This window comes from Chenopodium album, chromosome 7 (genome assembly GCF_948465745.1).
Source record: "Chenopodium album chromosome 7, dcCheAlbu1.1, whole genome shotgun sequence".
NCBI lineage: Eukaryota > Viridiplantae > Streptophyta > Magnoliopsida > Caryophyllales > Amaranthaceae > Chenopodium > Chenopodium album.
This window is the reverse complement of record NC_137840.1, coordinates 60,829,141-60,842,545: the sequence shown is the minus strand read 5'-3', so window position 1 is coordinate 60,842,545 and position 13,405 is coordinate 60,829,141. Positions and strand designations below refer to the sequence as shown.

The window sequence follows — 13,405 nt, the reverse complement described above, 5'->3', positions numbered from 1 at the left end:
AATAATATAATAACAAATATGAAGTACATAGGGTTTTTCTAAGTTATGCCCCTAAGGTAGTCGAGTTTCTAAGGTTGGTGTACCCGCATGCTTTTTTAAATTTCTAAGTTGTGCCCATCAACTCAGTACCATTAATGAATGGTACCCTCCTTGAGACTTCTACGTCACCTAAAGTTAACTATAAATTTAATAAAAAGATGAAAAAAGTAAGGAAATGATACGAGAAAGAAATCTTAACCACAACAACCCTAATAACGAAAACTGAAGCCACGAAATCACTCTCAATTAACTTTTAAATAACTGATAAGGGTACATTTTAGTATTGATAAGAAGTTGAAGAGCATGGCTTAAAAACTTGAAAAAGCATGAGTACACCTTGAAAACTCAACTACCTTAGGGGTATAGCTTAGAAAACCCTAAGTAAATATATACGAAGTATATGTATATCTTAAAATTATCTACTCCGTAATAAAAATTAAATACGTACTTGTATTAAATAAAAGTTACTCAAAAGTCAATCACGATCCTATAGAGCATACATACATAAATCTTGCTTTAGATATCCTCAATTTAATTTTGGGCATACCCAAAAATTAATTTTGGACGTATCTAAAATTTGACTTTTTTTTTTAGTTAATTAGAACGAAGATTGTAAAGATAAGACTTGACTAAAGATGTAGATCATGGTTAATAAAATGTTTCCCATTTTGGCTATACTAAATTATATTTGGGTGTACCTAAAACGAAGTGGTTTAATTTTTTTTTTATATATAAAAAAAATACAAAACTTTAAGGTTATTTCGAATATATATATATATATATATATATATATATATATATATATATATATATATATATATATATATATATATATATATATATATATATATATATACTTGGTAGTATGTAATAAAGAACACAACTAGGTGGTCCCAAATTGAACTGTTATAGTCCAAAAATACAAGACTACAGATATATGTTTGCTTTGAATCGAAGGACTATTATCGAAATTCATACAAGTAAGAATCCTAGCAATTTTGTCTGATAATCTTATTGTTTGCAACGAATTAACCTTACGTAGAACAAAACTCACACCCCTAGATCATACATAAATTTTGCTTTTAATTAGGTGTCCCCAATTTAATTTTGGGTATACCTAAAATTCGAATCTTATTAGTCAATTAAGACAATCAAAAGATAAGACATGGTTAAAATATATACTTGAATGTACATTGTATCGAACAATAATTAACACAACTAGGCGGTCCCAAACGAAAACTGGTTAGTCCCAAAATACGCTAAAAGTTAGTATGCTTTTAATCGAAGGATGATTATCAAAATTCATACAGATACAAATCCTAGCAAATTCGATTAGTAGTCCTATAGCTCCCGGCACAGGATTACTCTTGCATAGAAAAAAAAACTCTCAATCCCTACAGAGCATACATTCATAAAATTCACTTTTAGATATACCCAATTTAATTTTGGGCGTACCCAAAAGTTGATTTTTATATGTTAATCAGAAGGATTGACTAAGACAAGACTTGATTAAAACATAGATTACGGTGTATATATAAAATGTTTCCCAATTTGGATATATCTAATTTATATTTGGGCATACCTAAAACAAAGTAGCTAAATGGAATATAAGAAGATAAAAAAAAAGAATGGTGGGAATGATATGTAGTCCCGATTAAGAATATTTAAAGGTTATTACAATCAAATAGGGTAATCTCAATCAAGTATTATAAAGTCTCAATAAAAAAAATAATAGAAGGTTTAATTTTTTTTAATCAATTAAGCAGTTCCAATTGAGCATTATAGAATCCCAATAAAAAATAGAAAGGATATTACAATCAAATTAGGCAATCCTAATTTATTTATTTATTATTTTTTTATGGTGTTTAGAGAGCCACAAGGGCGGGGATGAGAATCGATCTCAGGACCTCCTAAAACCGAGAGGAAAACTCTAACCACTTGAGCTATCCCTCACTCTCAAATTAGACAATCCTAATTAAGTGTTATGGAGTCTAATAAAAAAAATAGTTGAAGGCTATATTATAATCAGATTAGACAGTCCCAGCTAAGTATTGTAGAGTGCTAATACAAAATATTTGAAAGTTATTAAAATCAAATTAGGCAATCCCAATAATTAAGTATTATAGAGTCCAATAAAAAATACTAGGCAGTCCCAATAATTAAGTATTATAGAGTCTAGTAGTTGAAGATTATTATTACAATCAAATTAGGCAGACCCAACTAATTTTTTTAGAGTCCCTATACACAAATTTTAAAGTTATTACAATTAAAATAGACAATTTCATTTAAGTACTTCCTTCATTTCATTATAATTAGAGTTTTGTGTAAGCTATGTGGTGACGAAATAAGTGTTTAAAGTGATTTTTTTAACCATAAAAGGAATAAATGATAAGAGGGAAGATAAAAAAATGAACATAGCAAAGTGGAATATAAGATGATAAGAACGGAGGGAGTATATATTGTGTAATCCCTATTAAGAATATTTAAAGTATATTACAATCAAATATGGTAGCCTTTTTTAATGATTATTCTTCAAATTGTTTTTTATTCAAGTTAATCTTTGCTTTTTTATTTTTGGGACTGCCTATAACTGTTTAGGACGATTTAATTATATATTTTTTTTATATAATATATTAATATGTATACACATGTTTTGGTGAAGAACATTGTTGGTAATAAATTGATAAGAACATTTGACAATTAAATCATTACCACCATTGTATTTGACAATTAATTTAATTTAACAAGGCTGAGTGTCATATTGTTGGAAAATGACAAAAATACAATTTAAGATCAAACCCCTCTTATTCATCATACCCGAACAAGGTGGGGATACCCACCCATAATATAGGACGACCCAATAAACAAGATAAAAAATAAAAAAAGACTCACTTTTTAACACTTTTACTTATTTTTATAAATTATTATTCAACCTGCCTAAATAAAATTTCGGTGCTTTTTCAGTGTGGTCGGGACTAGCTGCTTAGTCGGTCAAGAATACTTATTCTGGGTTTACTCAGTCGATTAACGCATTTTCGCCGGGATTATTTATGTAGGGGTTACTCAAACAGTCATTGGTTACTAAATTTTCTCAATCCGTTAGCGCCTTTTCTGTGTGAGTGTAATCCGTGACCGACCGAATAACCCATGACCAACCGAGTAATACTTTTATATGTTTCTGAAAAATGTGGAATTGATGTAAGTTAGTAATAATTTCAAGTGAAATTTATTTAATATTAAGTTTGAAGATAAATGTTGATATATACTATTTGATGAATGTTGTAATTTTGTTTTGTATTTGAGATATTATTTTACAACGACACCAACTACCAAGGTTGAGTTTTGATTATTTGTTTTTGTCCATTTTATCTTTACAAGCTGTGAGACACATGCAAATTGCGTGTGCAACATAAGAAGTTAATATGCACGACTCGATTCTCTTTTTTTTTTTTTTCCTAAAATATTATTTACCTTATTCTAATAAAAAAAAAATATTAGTGGGTTTATAAATTGATGAAATGGTAGAGATTAAAAGGTAAGATATGAGTACATTATAATGTTTATGCAAAATATGATTTCCCTCAAAAAAAAAAAATTAAAGGATGGTAGGTTTTTTTTTTTTTTGTTAAAAAAAATGGTAGTTATATTTTTAAAATTATGGTCGTTTTCTTTTGGAAATTATAAAAGATGAAAGGGGTATTTTGGGAAAGTGAAATTTATCACCCAAAACCCCTTTTTTTTTTTTTTTTTTTTTTTTTTTTTTTTGACAAGCATCCAAGTAGAGAGCATTTTATTAACTACTCAAAAGGCTTAAATCAGCCAAAACAAAGTTCACAATACTAGGAGGAACTTCCTCCATCCAAACTCTAATACAATCAAACGAAGAGTAAAGTTTTGCTAATTCGCGAGCTACCCGATTACCACTCCTTTTAACAAAGGAAAAGGAACAAACATGACAGCCCCTAGCTAGCTGTAGGATATCATAAACAATATGCCAAATTCAGTGAAGGAGGCATTCTTTTTCGAAACATGGCTGAATAATTTGAGGCAATCAGTTTCAACACAAAGCTTTGTGAAACCCGATTCAATAGCAATGAGCAAGCAGTGTCTCATGGCTAGTGCTTCAGCAATATCAGGCTCGAACTTCCCTCCCATTTGAAGACAAGTAGAGGCAACAACATCCCCAACCTCGTCTTGCATAACTCCACCAAGCCCCACACAATCTGATCTGAAGATAGCTGCGTCAGAATTAATTTTTATCATCCCTGGTGCAGGAGCAGACCTCTTACTCTCCAGCTGAGAGTGGTCAGACAACGAGCAGGGGGCTTCTTTAGCATCAGCGTAGTCACCAACAATCCCTAAAGCCTTGTGTATAACCTCACCCATATCCTTCTTTCTCCCCTCAAAGGTCCACGCATTTCTACGAAGCCAAACACCCCACAAAACGCTCTAGAACACATTCCACCAATTCTGATCTTTGTAGCATTTTCGAGCATTAACACACCACTCCCCAAAAGAGTTACCTTCATATCTTTCAAACTCTAAGCGAAGAGGGGAAAGATACCACAACAATTTTGCATCCTTACAAGAAACCAGCATGTGCAAAACATCTTCATTCTCCTCTCACACATAGGGCATGTCTCATCAATGTTCATACCTCTTCTGATCAAAGAGTGCCGAGCTGCCACAGCCTCTTTGATAGCCCTCCACGCGAAGAGTTTGATCTTTGGCGGCACATCAGCATACCAAACAGCATTCCAATCAAACTTGCAGCTCAGATTAGAGGTGGTGGCCTTGTTATTTTTTTGCTCCATGGTAATCAGATTATAAGCACTTCTTACAGAGTAGCGCCCATCTTTAGTAAAGTGCCACATCCAAGCATCCAGCCTATTATAGAGAGGTATAGGTAACTTGCAGATTACCCAAAACCCCCTTTAACTATATATATTACTATAGATTTATTAACATAATTGAAACAATTAAATATAGAATAAGATTATTAGTAGTATAGTTGCATTTGCACTGCTCCAATGAACAATGATTTTTAGATAACGAAGGTATTATAAACAATAATCCACCATATAAGCATTAAAGAAATGGTAATAATTTAATTTAATTTAGATATCTTTATGAAATTAATTTTATTTAGTTATTATAGATTATACGTATTAATTAAAAAATTTACATATAGAAATAATTAAATACAAGTAATTATATTTCAAAAAAAAAAAATAATACAAGTAACAATGCTTCCAAAAAAAAAAAAAAAACACAAAATCTACACTAGTAATAAAAAAAATGAAAAAAAAATACAATAACTATGCTAGTACTCACACGAATCAAAATCTAATAGCTAAAGGAATTTTATCATCTATATTAGATGAAGGTTGAGTATATATGCATTGAGTACTTTTTTTTTTTCCAAAAAAAAAAAAAAAAAAATCAAAATCTTATCAATATATTTTTTTTGAAAGCCAAAATCTTATCAATATAAGTACTACGTATGATGCTTTAAATTTTCTATTTTTTTTATTTTATATTTTTAAGGACTATGACAGCTTAGTTAGGCAAAATATATTCAGTATTCTACAAGTATTTAGCAAATCTGTATTAATATTTTTATTAGTTAACAAAATATATACTTAATATATTTGAGATTTTTTTTTATTGAAAAGATTCATCCTTTAAATTAAGTACTTTTATATATATTTATTAACATAATTAAAACCCCCAATAACAAACACGCCCAAAAAAAGAAAAACGGGAATCAGTTAGATTTATCTTCATTTTTATTTTAATTAATTTTCAACCTAAAATCATGCTCATCTAGCTTCAACATTCAACAATGGCTTTTTTAAAAAAAACATTCAATGGCGGATAATTATTCACAAATTCCTATGACTATTTTCACTACTAAAATTCGGGAATATTGCGACTGTTTTATTGCGACCGTCGTAAAAACGGTCGCAATTTATATTAATTACGACCGTTTTATAGCCTGTCGTAATTTTCATTAATTGCGACCGTTTTTTTATTATTGCGGTCGTTATAACGGTCGTTACAATTATATGAATTTATTTTTTTAAAAAAATAATTACGACCGGTCTGACTTTCGTAGAACCGGTCGTAACAGTTTTTAAAACAAAATAAAACAAAATCGATTTTGCTTTTGTTAAACCAGGGGAAAGGGAAATAAGAACAGAGAAGAAGGGGGAAGAGGGTGAACCACAAACAGCGAAAAGAAGCGGTCGCTGCTCCGCTGTTGTTCCCACCGGCAACCTCACTCCGGTCGTCGACGCTACACAGGTATGTCGTTTTAATTTTGTTTTTTTTTTAATTTTATTAAGCGTTATTTTGTGCGAAAACCCTAACTTAGGTCGCAAATCAACACCACGCAGGCCCACCGTCGCCGGATTCCCCTCCTGTACTTCCCTCCTTTGTATTCCAACGGCGGTACTCAGGTAAGTCGATGTTAATTTTTTTTATTTTTTTTATTTCAGTTTATTTGAGCGAAAACCCTAAAATTTGGGTAAAAAACTTCTCCTTCGCAGGCCTACCGTCGCCGGTGTCCTCTTCTCTCTTCGCCTCCTCCGTTAGCTTTCCACCGTACTCCAGGTAATTCATGCAATTTGGTTACTTTTTTTTTTTAATTTAGTTAATTTGGGCAAAAACCCTAAATTTGGTCACAAATCAACTCCTTCGCAGGCCTATCGTCGCCGGTTTCCTCTTCTATCCTAGCCTCCTTCGTTTTCCGTCCATTATACTCAGGTAAGTGGTTGATTTTTTTTTTTTTTTTTTTTGAAATTTAGTTAATTTCTGCCAAAACTCTGAATTTAGTGGATGGTTTTGTGCATTTTCACATGTAAAATTACATTGGCCATTTAAATTAATTTTCAGCATTTAAATTAGTTTTCTCCATTTAAAATTGGTGGATGGTTATCTGCATTTTCACATGTAAAACTCTAAAGTACACGAGGCTTATAGTGATAAACATGTTTATGTCATCTCAAGTGACTTCCCCTAACCGCATCTCTATACTTAAAGCCATAAATAAAATAAGACAAGATGAAGTAAGTTCAATTTATTTAATTGATTTTCTGAGGCGTGGGTCAAATAGAAAATAACATATTGTAATAGAAATTAAATGTATGATACATACAAGTCTTCATATATGTTTACCAGATATAAATATCGTGTCTTACTAATCACCTCATATTACTAAATGAAAAAAACAGCCTAATAAATCTGACAGACGAATTTCATTTGATTGTCAAGCTAAAAATTGACTGGTAAGATAACTACAGCTAAAAATGTGTGATTTTAACCAAAATGAAGAGCAATTTCTAGAAAGGGCCCATCATAATTGTGTGCCATTAATTGAAGAGCTAGCATCAACCATTTCTTCCTTTTTTTGTAGGTCCAAAAACAGGATGATAATTGATGCATGCGATAAGGAATACAAAACACATCACATCATAAGCTTTGGTTGATTAGCTATTCATATGTTTTGCAATAACTGTCAACATACTCCGTATTACTTACCAGACTAACCTTAAGATATTTGTGCAATAAAGTTTCTCCTTTTCAAAGACAACAAACAGCAAAATACAACTTGCAATAACGATAAATCTTATACAACAGGTGTATAATATGCACATGCTTAGTAACTCTAGATCGACTTAAATTAAAAATTAAACCATTTATTCTATTGTATAAAATACACTCGTTGCACAAAAGATGGTGAAATTTAACTCTTGAACTTTTGATTAAAGCTATGTTCTCAGTCTTGACCTTTTGGTTGATTTTTTTTTTTTTCATTTCGTTATTTAATCTTAAATAGCTAATTGTGAGTCGCAAATTAACCCCTTTTGCAGCTCCATCGTCGCCAGATTCCGCTTCTTCCTGACCTTCCTCCTTTTGCTGTCTTTTTCCATCGCCCCCACTAGGTAAGTCGGCTGTAGTTGTTTATTTTTTTCATTTTAAATTTTTTTATAAAAACCCTGCCTAAAAGTGTAACACCACCATATACCTGGAACACCTTCGTCGCCGCCTCTGCTTTTCTGGTCAACTCCTCCGCTGTGTGTTTTTCTTCCCTTATTTATCTACTTCTTTTACTTGTGCAATATGATTCATATTTATGTTAGTTGTTTATGGAGTTGTGATCTCATGTGTTGGATAATTTTAGTTTGGTATTGATAGCTTGATTCATTGTTGGATTTTTTACGCTTTATTATGCGTAGGCTAGAACTTGGATGTGTTTTGGTTGGAATAGAAATTTATTTCGCGTTATGTCCAATGTAGGACTATTGGATGGTGTGAGCTCATGTGTTGGATAATTTTAGTTTTCGTTTTAAAAAAAAAATGATTCTTATTGAATTACAATGGCTTTATTAGAAATATGTATGTTTAAGGGGTTATTATAATCTTTTGAACAATAATTTGTATTTTGGTTCTATAAAGTATTTTGTAAATTATTTTGTTTTTTCATGAACAATAATCTTTTGAACAATAATTTGAACCTTTAAACATGTTTACTATGCTAAATACGAGTTGTTTGATTGATAAATTCTTATAATATAGCAAAAACAAAGAAAATGGGTAAGTTAGAAGGTCATTTAAGCCATTTTATCCTACTCGTGAACCTATAGCCTTGAATATGCATGAAAATGTGTAAGTTTTTGCAATTTGAACCTATAATCATGTTTAATATGCTAAATATGAGTTGTTTGATTGATAAAATCTTAGAATATAGCAAAAACAAAGAAAATGGGTAAGTTAAAAGGTCACTTATGTCATTTTAGCCTAGTCATGAACCTATAGCCATGAATATGCATGAAAATGTGTAAGTTTTTTCAATTTGAACCTATAAACATGTTTACTATGCTAAATACGAGATGTTTGATTGATAAATTCTTATAATATAGCAAAAACAAAGAAAATGGGTAAGTTAGAAGGTCATTTAAGCCATTTTATCCTACTCATGAACCTACAGCCTTGAATATGCATGAAAATGTGTAAGTTTTTGCAATTTGAACCTATAAACATGTTTAATATGCTAAATATGAGTTGTTTGATTGATAAAATCTTAGAATGTAGCAAAAACAAAGAAAATGGGTAAGTTAGAAGGTCATTTATGCCATTTTAGCCTAGTCACGAACCTATAGCCTTGTAAATACTTGAAAATGTGTATGTTTTTGCAATTTGAACCTATAAACATGTTTAATATGCATAATGTGTTTTGTTTGATTTCAGGAAGCCTACCAAAAGAAGCTTGACGAGTCTTCCACTCAAGAAGGGTCACAACCGGACCCTAACCAGCTATACTGGGAGGTCGTTGGTGGTAGGAAAAAGGGTGTAGTGAAGGGCCTAGGTGCAAGTGCTAGTTTGTTTTACACCCCCTCTTCTGAGAAAGGCTCACAATCGTACAATCCTTCTATAGCTTCACAGTTGGAGGAACGTGTGCAAGCCAAGGTTGCCGAGCGAATAGAGGAGGCAAAAGTGCAAATGCAGGCACAGATGGAGGCACAGTTTGCAACGCAATTGCAAGAGGCATTGAAGAAGGAGCGGGAGGAGGCAGCAATTGAGAGTAAGCGAATGATGGAGACAATGTTGCAGAACTTGTTCTCTAACTGTTCAGGTGGTCCTCCATTTCAGTTTCGTAGGGAAGATGACCCGGACATGAGTGGTGGTGGGCTTGGTCACCAGACTCCGGTGTCGTAGTTTTTGTTCATAAAGCTCTTACATTAGTATTGTTGATATAGGCCTTAGTATTTTTTTGGGGGAATATAGGCCTTAGGTTTTTTTTTGGGAATATAGGCCTTAGGTTTTTTTTTGGGGGGGGGGGATATAGGCCATTTCGTTATTTTTTGGAGAATATAGGCCTGAAATTGGTATTATATTGTTACATGTTGGCGTTATCTATTTTTTGAAGGAACATAGGCCATTACTTATTCATATAGACCTAACTTAGTTTTAAATTTAAGCTTATAAAACTATTACTAACTAATTACTATTACTATTAACTTGAACATTATAATTTTATATATTGTTCGAAGTTGGACTTTTTAATTATTAATATTATTATCTATATGGATTATGCATTTTATTTTTATTTTATATTAATTTTGATATTAAATCACATGATAACAGGTTATAGGTTCAGGTTAGGATGGCATCGATAATGCAAATTGTAATTATTTGAAAATTGCATTATAATAATAAATTGCCCTGTTGCAATTCTATAAGGAATTGCGACCGTCTATCTAACCTGTCGCAGATCCCATGTTTTTGCGACCGTCAGGGCCTGTCGCAAATCACAGGAATTTGCGACTGTCTTAGGCGGTCGTAATTTACTGAAAATTGCGACCGTCTGGGCATGTCGCAGATCCCTTGTTTTTGCGACCGTCAGGGCGTGTCGCAGATGACAGGAATTTGCGACCGTCACAGGCGATCGTAATTTACTGAAAACTGCGACCGTTACTGCCTGTCGCAGATCCCCGAGTTTTGCGACCGTCTTAGGCGGTCGTAATTTCCAACTGCGACCGCTTTGCCTGTCGCAAATAACAAATTACGTCAGTTAAAAAAACGGTCGTTGAAAATACGAAAAACGGTCGCAATTTGATCTGCGACCGCCACGTGGCTGCAATTTTTTTTTTTTTGCGACCATTTAAAATTACGACCGTGCAGTTGCGACCGATGACGGTCGCAATTGTGAATAGCGACTGTTTTCCTCAAAAATTGCGACCAGTGCTGGCGGTCGCAATTCACTGGTTTTTTTGTAGTGTTTAAATTATACTAAAAATCATTTCAATTATTCTAACAATTGATCCCGAAAGATATAATCCTTAGTTTTCAATCGAATTTTTTTATTCACTTATTTAAATTGATACAAACTCTGAAATAAAAAATTAAAGCATAAATGTGATGATTAAACATTAATCTTATTGATTCTATATGTAATTTGGTAATTATTGGATAAATAATGAAGATTGGAGGTTGATGATGGAGTGCCCATTAAAATAGATCAACAATTAGATGCACAATTGAAGATGGCTGAAGGTATCAAAATGGGGATGAAAGTATACAAATGAATTTTGTCAATCGTTTATTTTGGATGATTTTCTTCAATTTTATAATTATGAGTGATTATTTATAAGTTATAATATTATAACTTGAAAAAAAAAAATTTACCCTGAATAAGTAATGAACCAAACAACCCTTTGCTCACTGGGCGTTGACTGGTCGCTGACTTGTCATGACTTAAATGATGTGTAACTTTGATTTTTCAATTTTTTTAAAAAAAAATTTCGAAGGCTAAGATTAAGCAATAAAAAATATCAACGGTTGAGATTTAGTCTGTTATTGTAGTCGACCGTAGTCGACGACTACGGTAGAATCATCCCCAATGGATTGATAAGAGGAAGCACCAATATCTAAGACAGAACACAAATTAGAAGACAATCAAGAAAGAAAGTAGAGAAGCGATTCAGTGTATTATTTTCTGGCATTAGCAGCTCGCATAAGCTTCCTGATCTGTATTTGTTCAGCGTGACTGCTAAATATCTTATAAATTCCTTAATTTTCAACAACTGTCGCACACAAGAAATATGTTGAAGAAAGTTTACTTTAATTTAGCGAATTTAATGTATAAGTGATAAAACATTCATGTGTGAATGTGTGATCTTGTTAGAATTGTCTCATTGTATACTAGTTTTGAACCCCGGACAATGTTCGGATTGTTTATTAAATTTTAAAATAATTTTTTTAAAATCTATATGTCAAATTTTAAAACATATCATTTATACAAACATGTTATATAAAAGGTGTCTATCCTTTTTGATTGATGATATATTGACATAAGATACCATTGATTGATTGGTGCTTTTTCTGTGTGGTTGGTCACACAACGTGTGGTCGGGGTTACTTGTAAAAGTTATTTATTTAAGGGTTACTTAGGGGATTAGGGTTTACTTAATTATAGGGGTTACTTATTTAGGGGCTACTTAGTCGATCACGGTTAACTTTATTATAGGGGTTACTTATTAAGGGATTATTCAGTCGTTTAGGAGTTACTTATAGGGGTTACCTACTCATTTGGTCATGGGTTACTTATGAAGGTTACTTCCGGGGCCACAAGTTGTGGCCAACCACATATAAAAATTTGTATTGAGCTATATATAAGCACAATATATGTAATAGAAATATACACTCTATATGAGAGAACTATTTATATAATTCAAATTTTTTACTCATAAAATAATAATTACATGACAAAATATTTGTTAAATAAAAAAAAAAATAGTACTACTACTCATAAAACTGTGTCGGGAGGGATTAAAAGAATCTATTCTTGAAATTTGTTAAACATTTTTAGCATGGTCAGAGCAATTAGAAGAAATCGATTTGGAATTGCACCTATTATCATATTATTGGATGATATTTTTATGATAAGTTGGGATTTTAATATACATAAGAAATGTTGGATTTTCTTTTTTAAAGTATAAAATTAAAAAGCATATTAAATTATTAATTATATAAAAGATTGTAAATAGGTTTCTAAACTTTTGAAAATTTTGCTATGCAAAAACAATAACTATAGTTGTTACAGGAAAATGTACAATCAATTGTATTGTAATTAATCCAGTGCGCTTTGTATTAGGCCTATTTTTTCAATCCAATTACATTATAAGTCACAAACAACACTTGCAATTTATATATAATGTGGTGGTTTAGCAGAATTTTAATTTGTAAGGTTATCCTTTTAGGCGAACAAAAGCATTACATGTATGTCTTTGAGCCTAGGCATAACTCCCAAAAGGGAAGAAGCGAAAGCACATACATAGTTAATAGGTGAACCTACGTGCGAGTGTGCGACGATGCAGGTTTATAGTACAATTGCGATGATTTTAGTGTCTGTTTTAATATTATGTTATTGATAACATGATACATTCTCATGATATCAAAATAAGTATATAATTTAAAATTATATTATTTTACTAGTCTTTATTAATTTCTCATATTTACTGGTTTATTAAATTAACTTAGTTTTTTTACTCTATGTGCATAGACTAATCTCCTCAAAATTCATTAATAAATTTTACTTAAACTTAATAACACGTTAACACACATTAAGCAATTTGCAAATTAGACAATACATCATGGACAGACAAAACCCTCATAATGTGTAAAAGAGTGCTTGGTTGTTATTTTTTTATTATTTTTTTTAAAAAAAACACTACTAGAAAACACCTTATTTCCGACGGATTCCTTCCGACGGACCTTAATTTCCGTCGGAAAGTTTGAAATTTACGACGGAAATGTGTGCCTCGTATTATTTCGTCGGAAAATAGATCTTCCGACGGAAACT

At 31.6% G+C, this 13,405-nt stretch overlaps 1 protein-coding gene and 1 long non-coding RNA gene across 2 annotated transcripts; one reads left to right on the top strand and one right to left on the bottom strand.

Annotated features, from left to right (window-relative positions):
- Positions 1–4,005: 4,005 nt before the first annotated feature.
- LOC145640407 (uncharacterized) lies at positions 4,006–4,853 on the bottom strand. The gene is made up of 2 exons (XM_081691691.1): positions 4,626–4,853; positions 4,006–4,488 (listed from the first exon to the last, which is right to left on the bottom strand). Exons 1-2 carry the CDS (start codon positions 4,851–4,853, stop codon positions 4,006–4,008), a joined length of 711 nt encoding a protein of 236 aa, XP_081547817.1.
- Positions 4,854–6,166: 1,313 nt separating this feature from the next.
- On the top strand, positions 6,167–6,793 carry LOC145638010 (uncharacterized). Its single transcript, XR_014114585.1, has 4 exons — positions 6,167–6,345; positions 6,438–6,500; positions 6,591–6,654; positions 6,745–6,793. It is a non-coding gene; the product is annotated as an uncharacterized LOC145638010 (long non-coding RNA).
- Positions 6,794–13,405: the final 6,612 nt, after the last annotated feature.

What these genes read in the sequence shown, in the direction of transcription:
- LOC145640407 (XM_081691691.1), bottom strand. Translation starts at nt 4,853, where the DNA reads ATGGAGCAAAAAAATAACAAGGCCACCACCTCTAATCTGAGCTGCAAG. An exon ending in TTTGCACATGCTGGTTTCTT is followed by an intron (nt 4,489 to 4,625) that starts GTAAGGATGCAA and finishes AATGTGTTCTAG; the next exon opens with AGCGTTTTGTGGGGTGTTTG.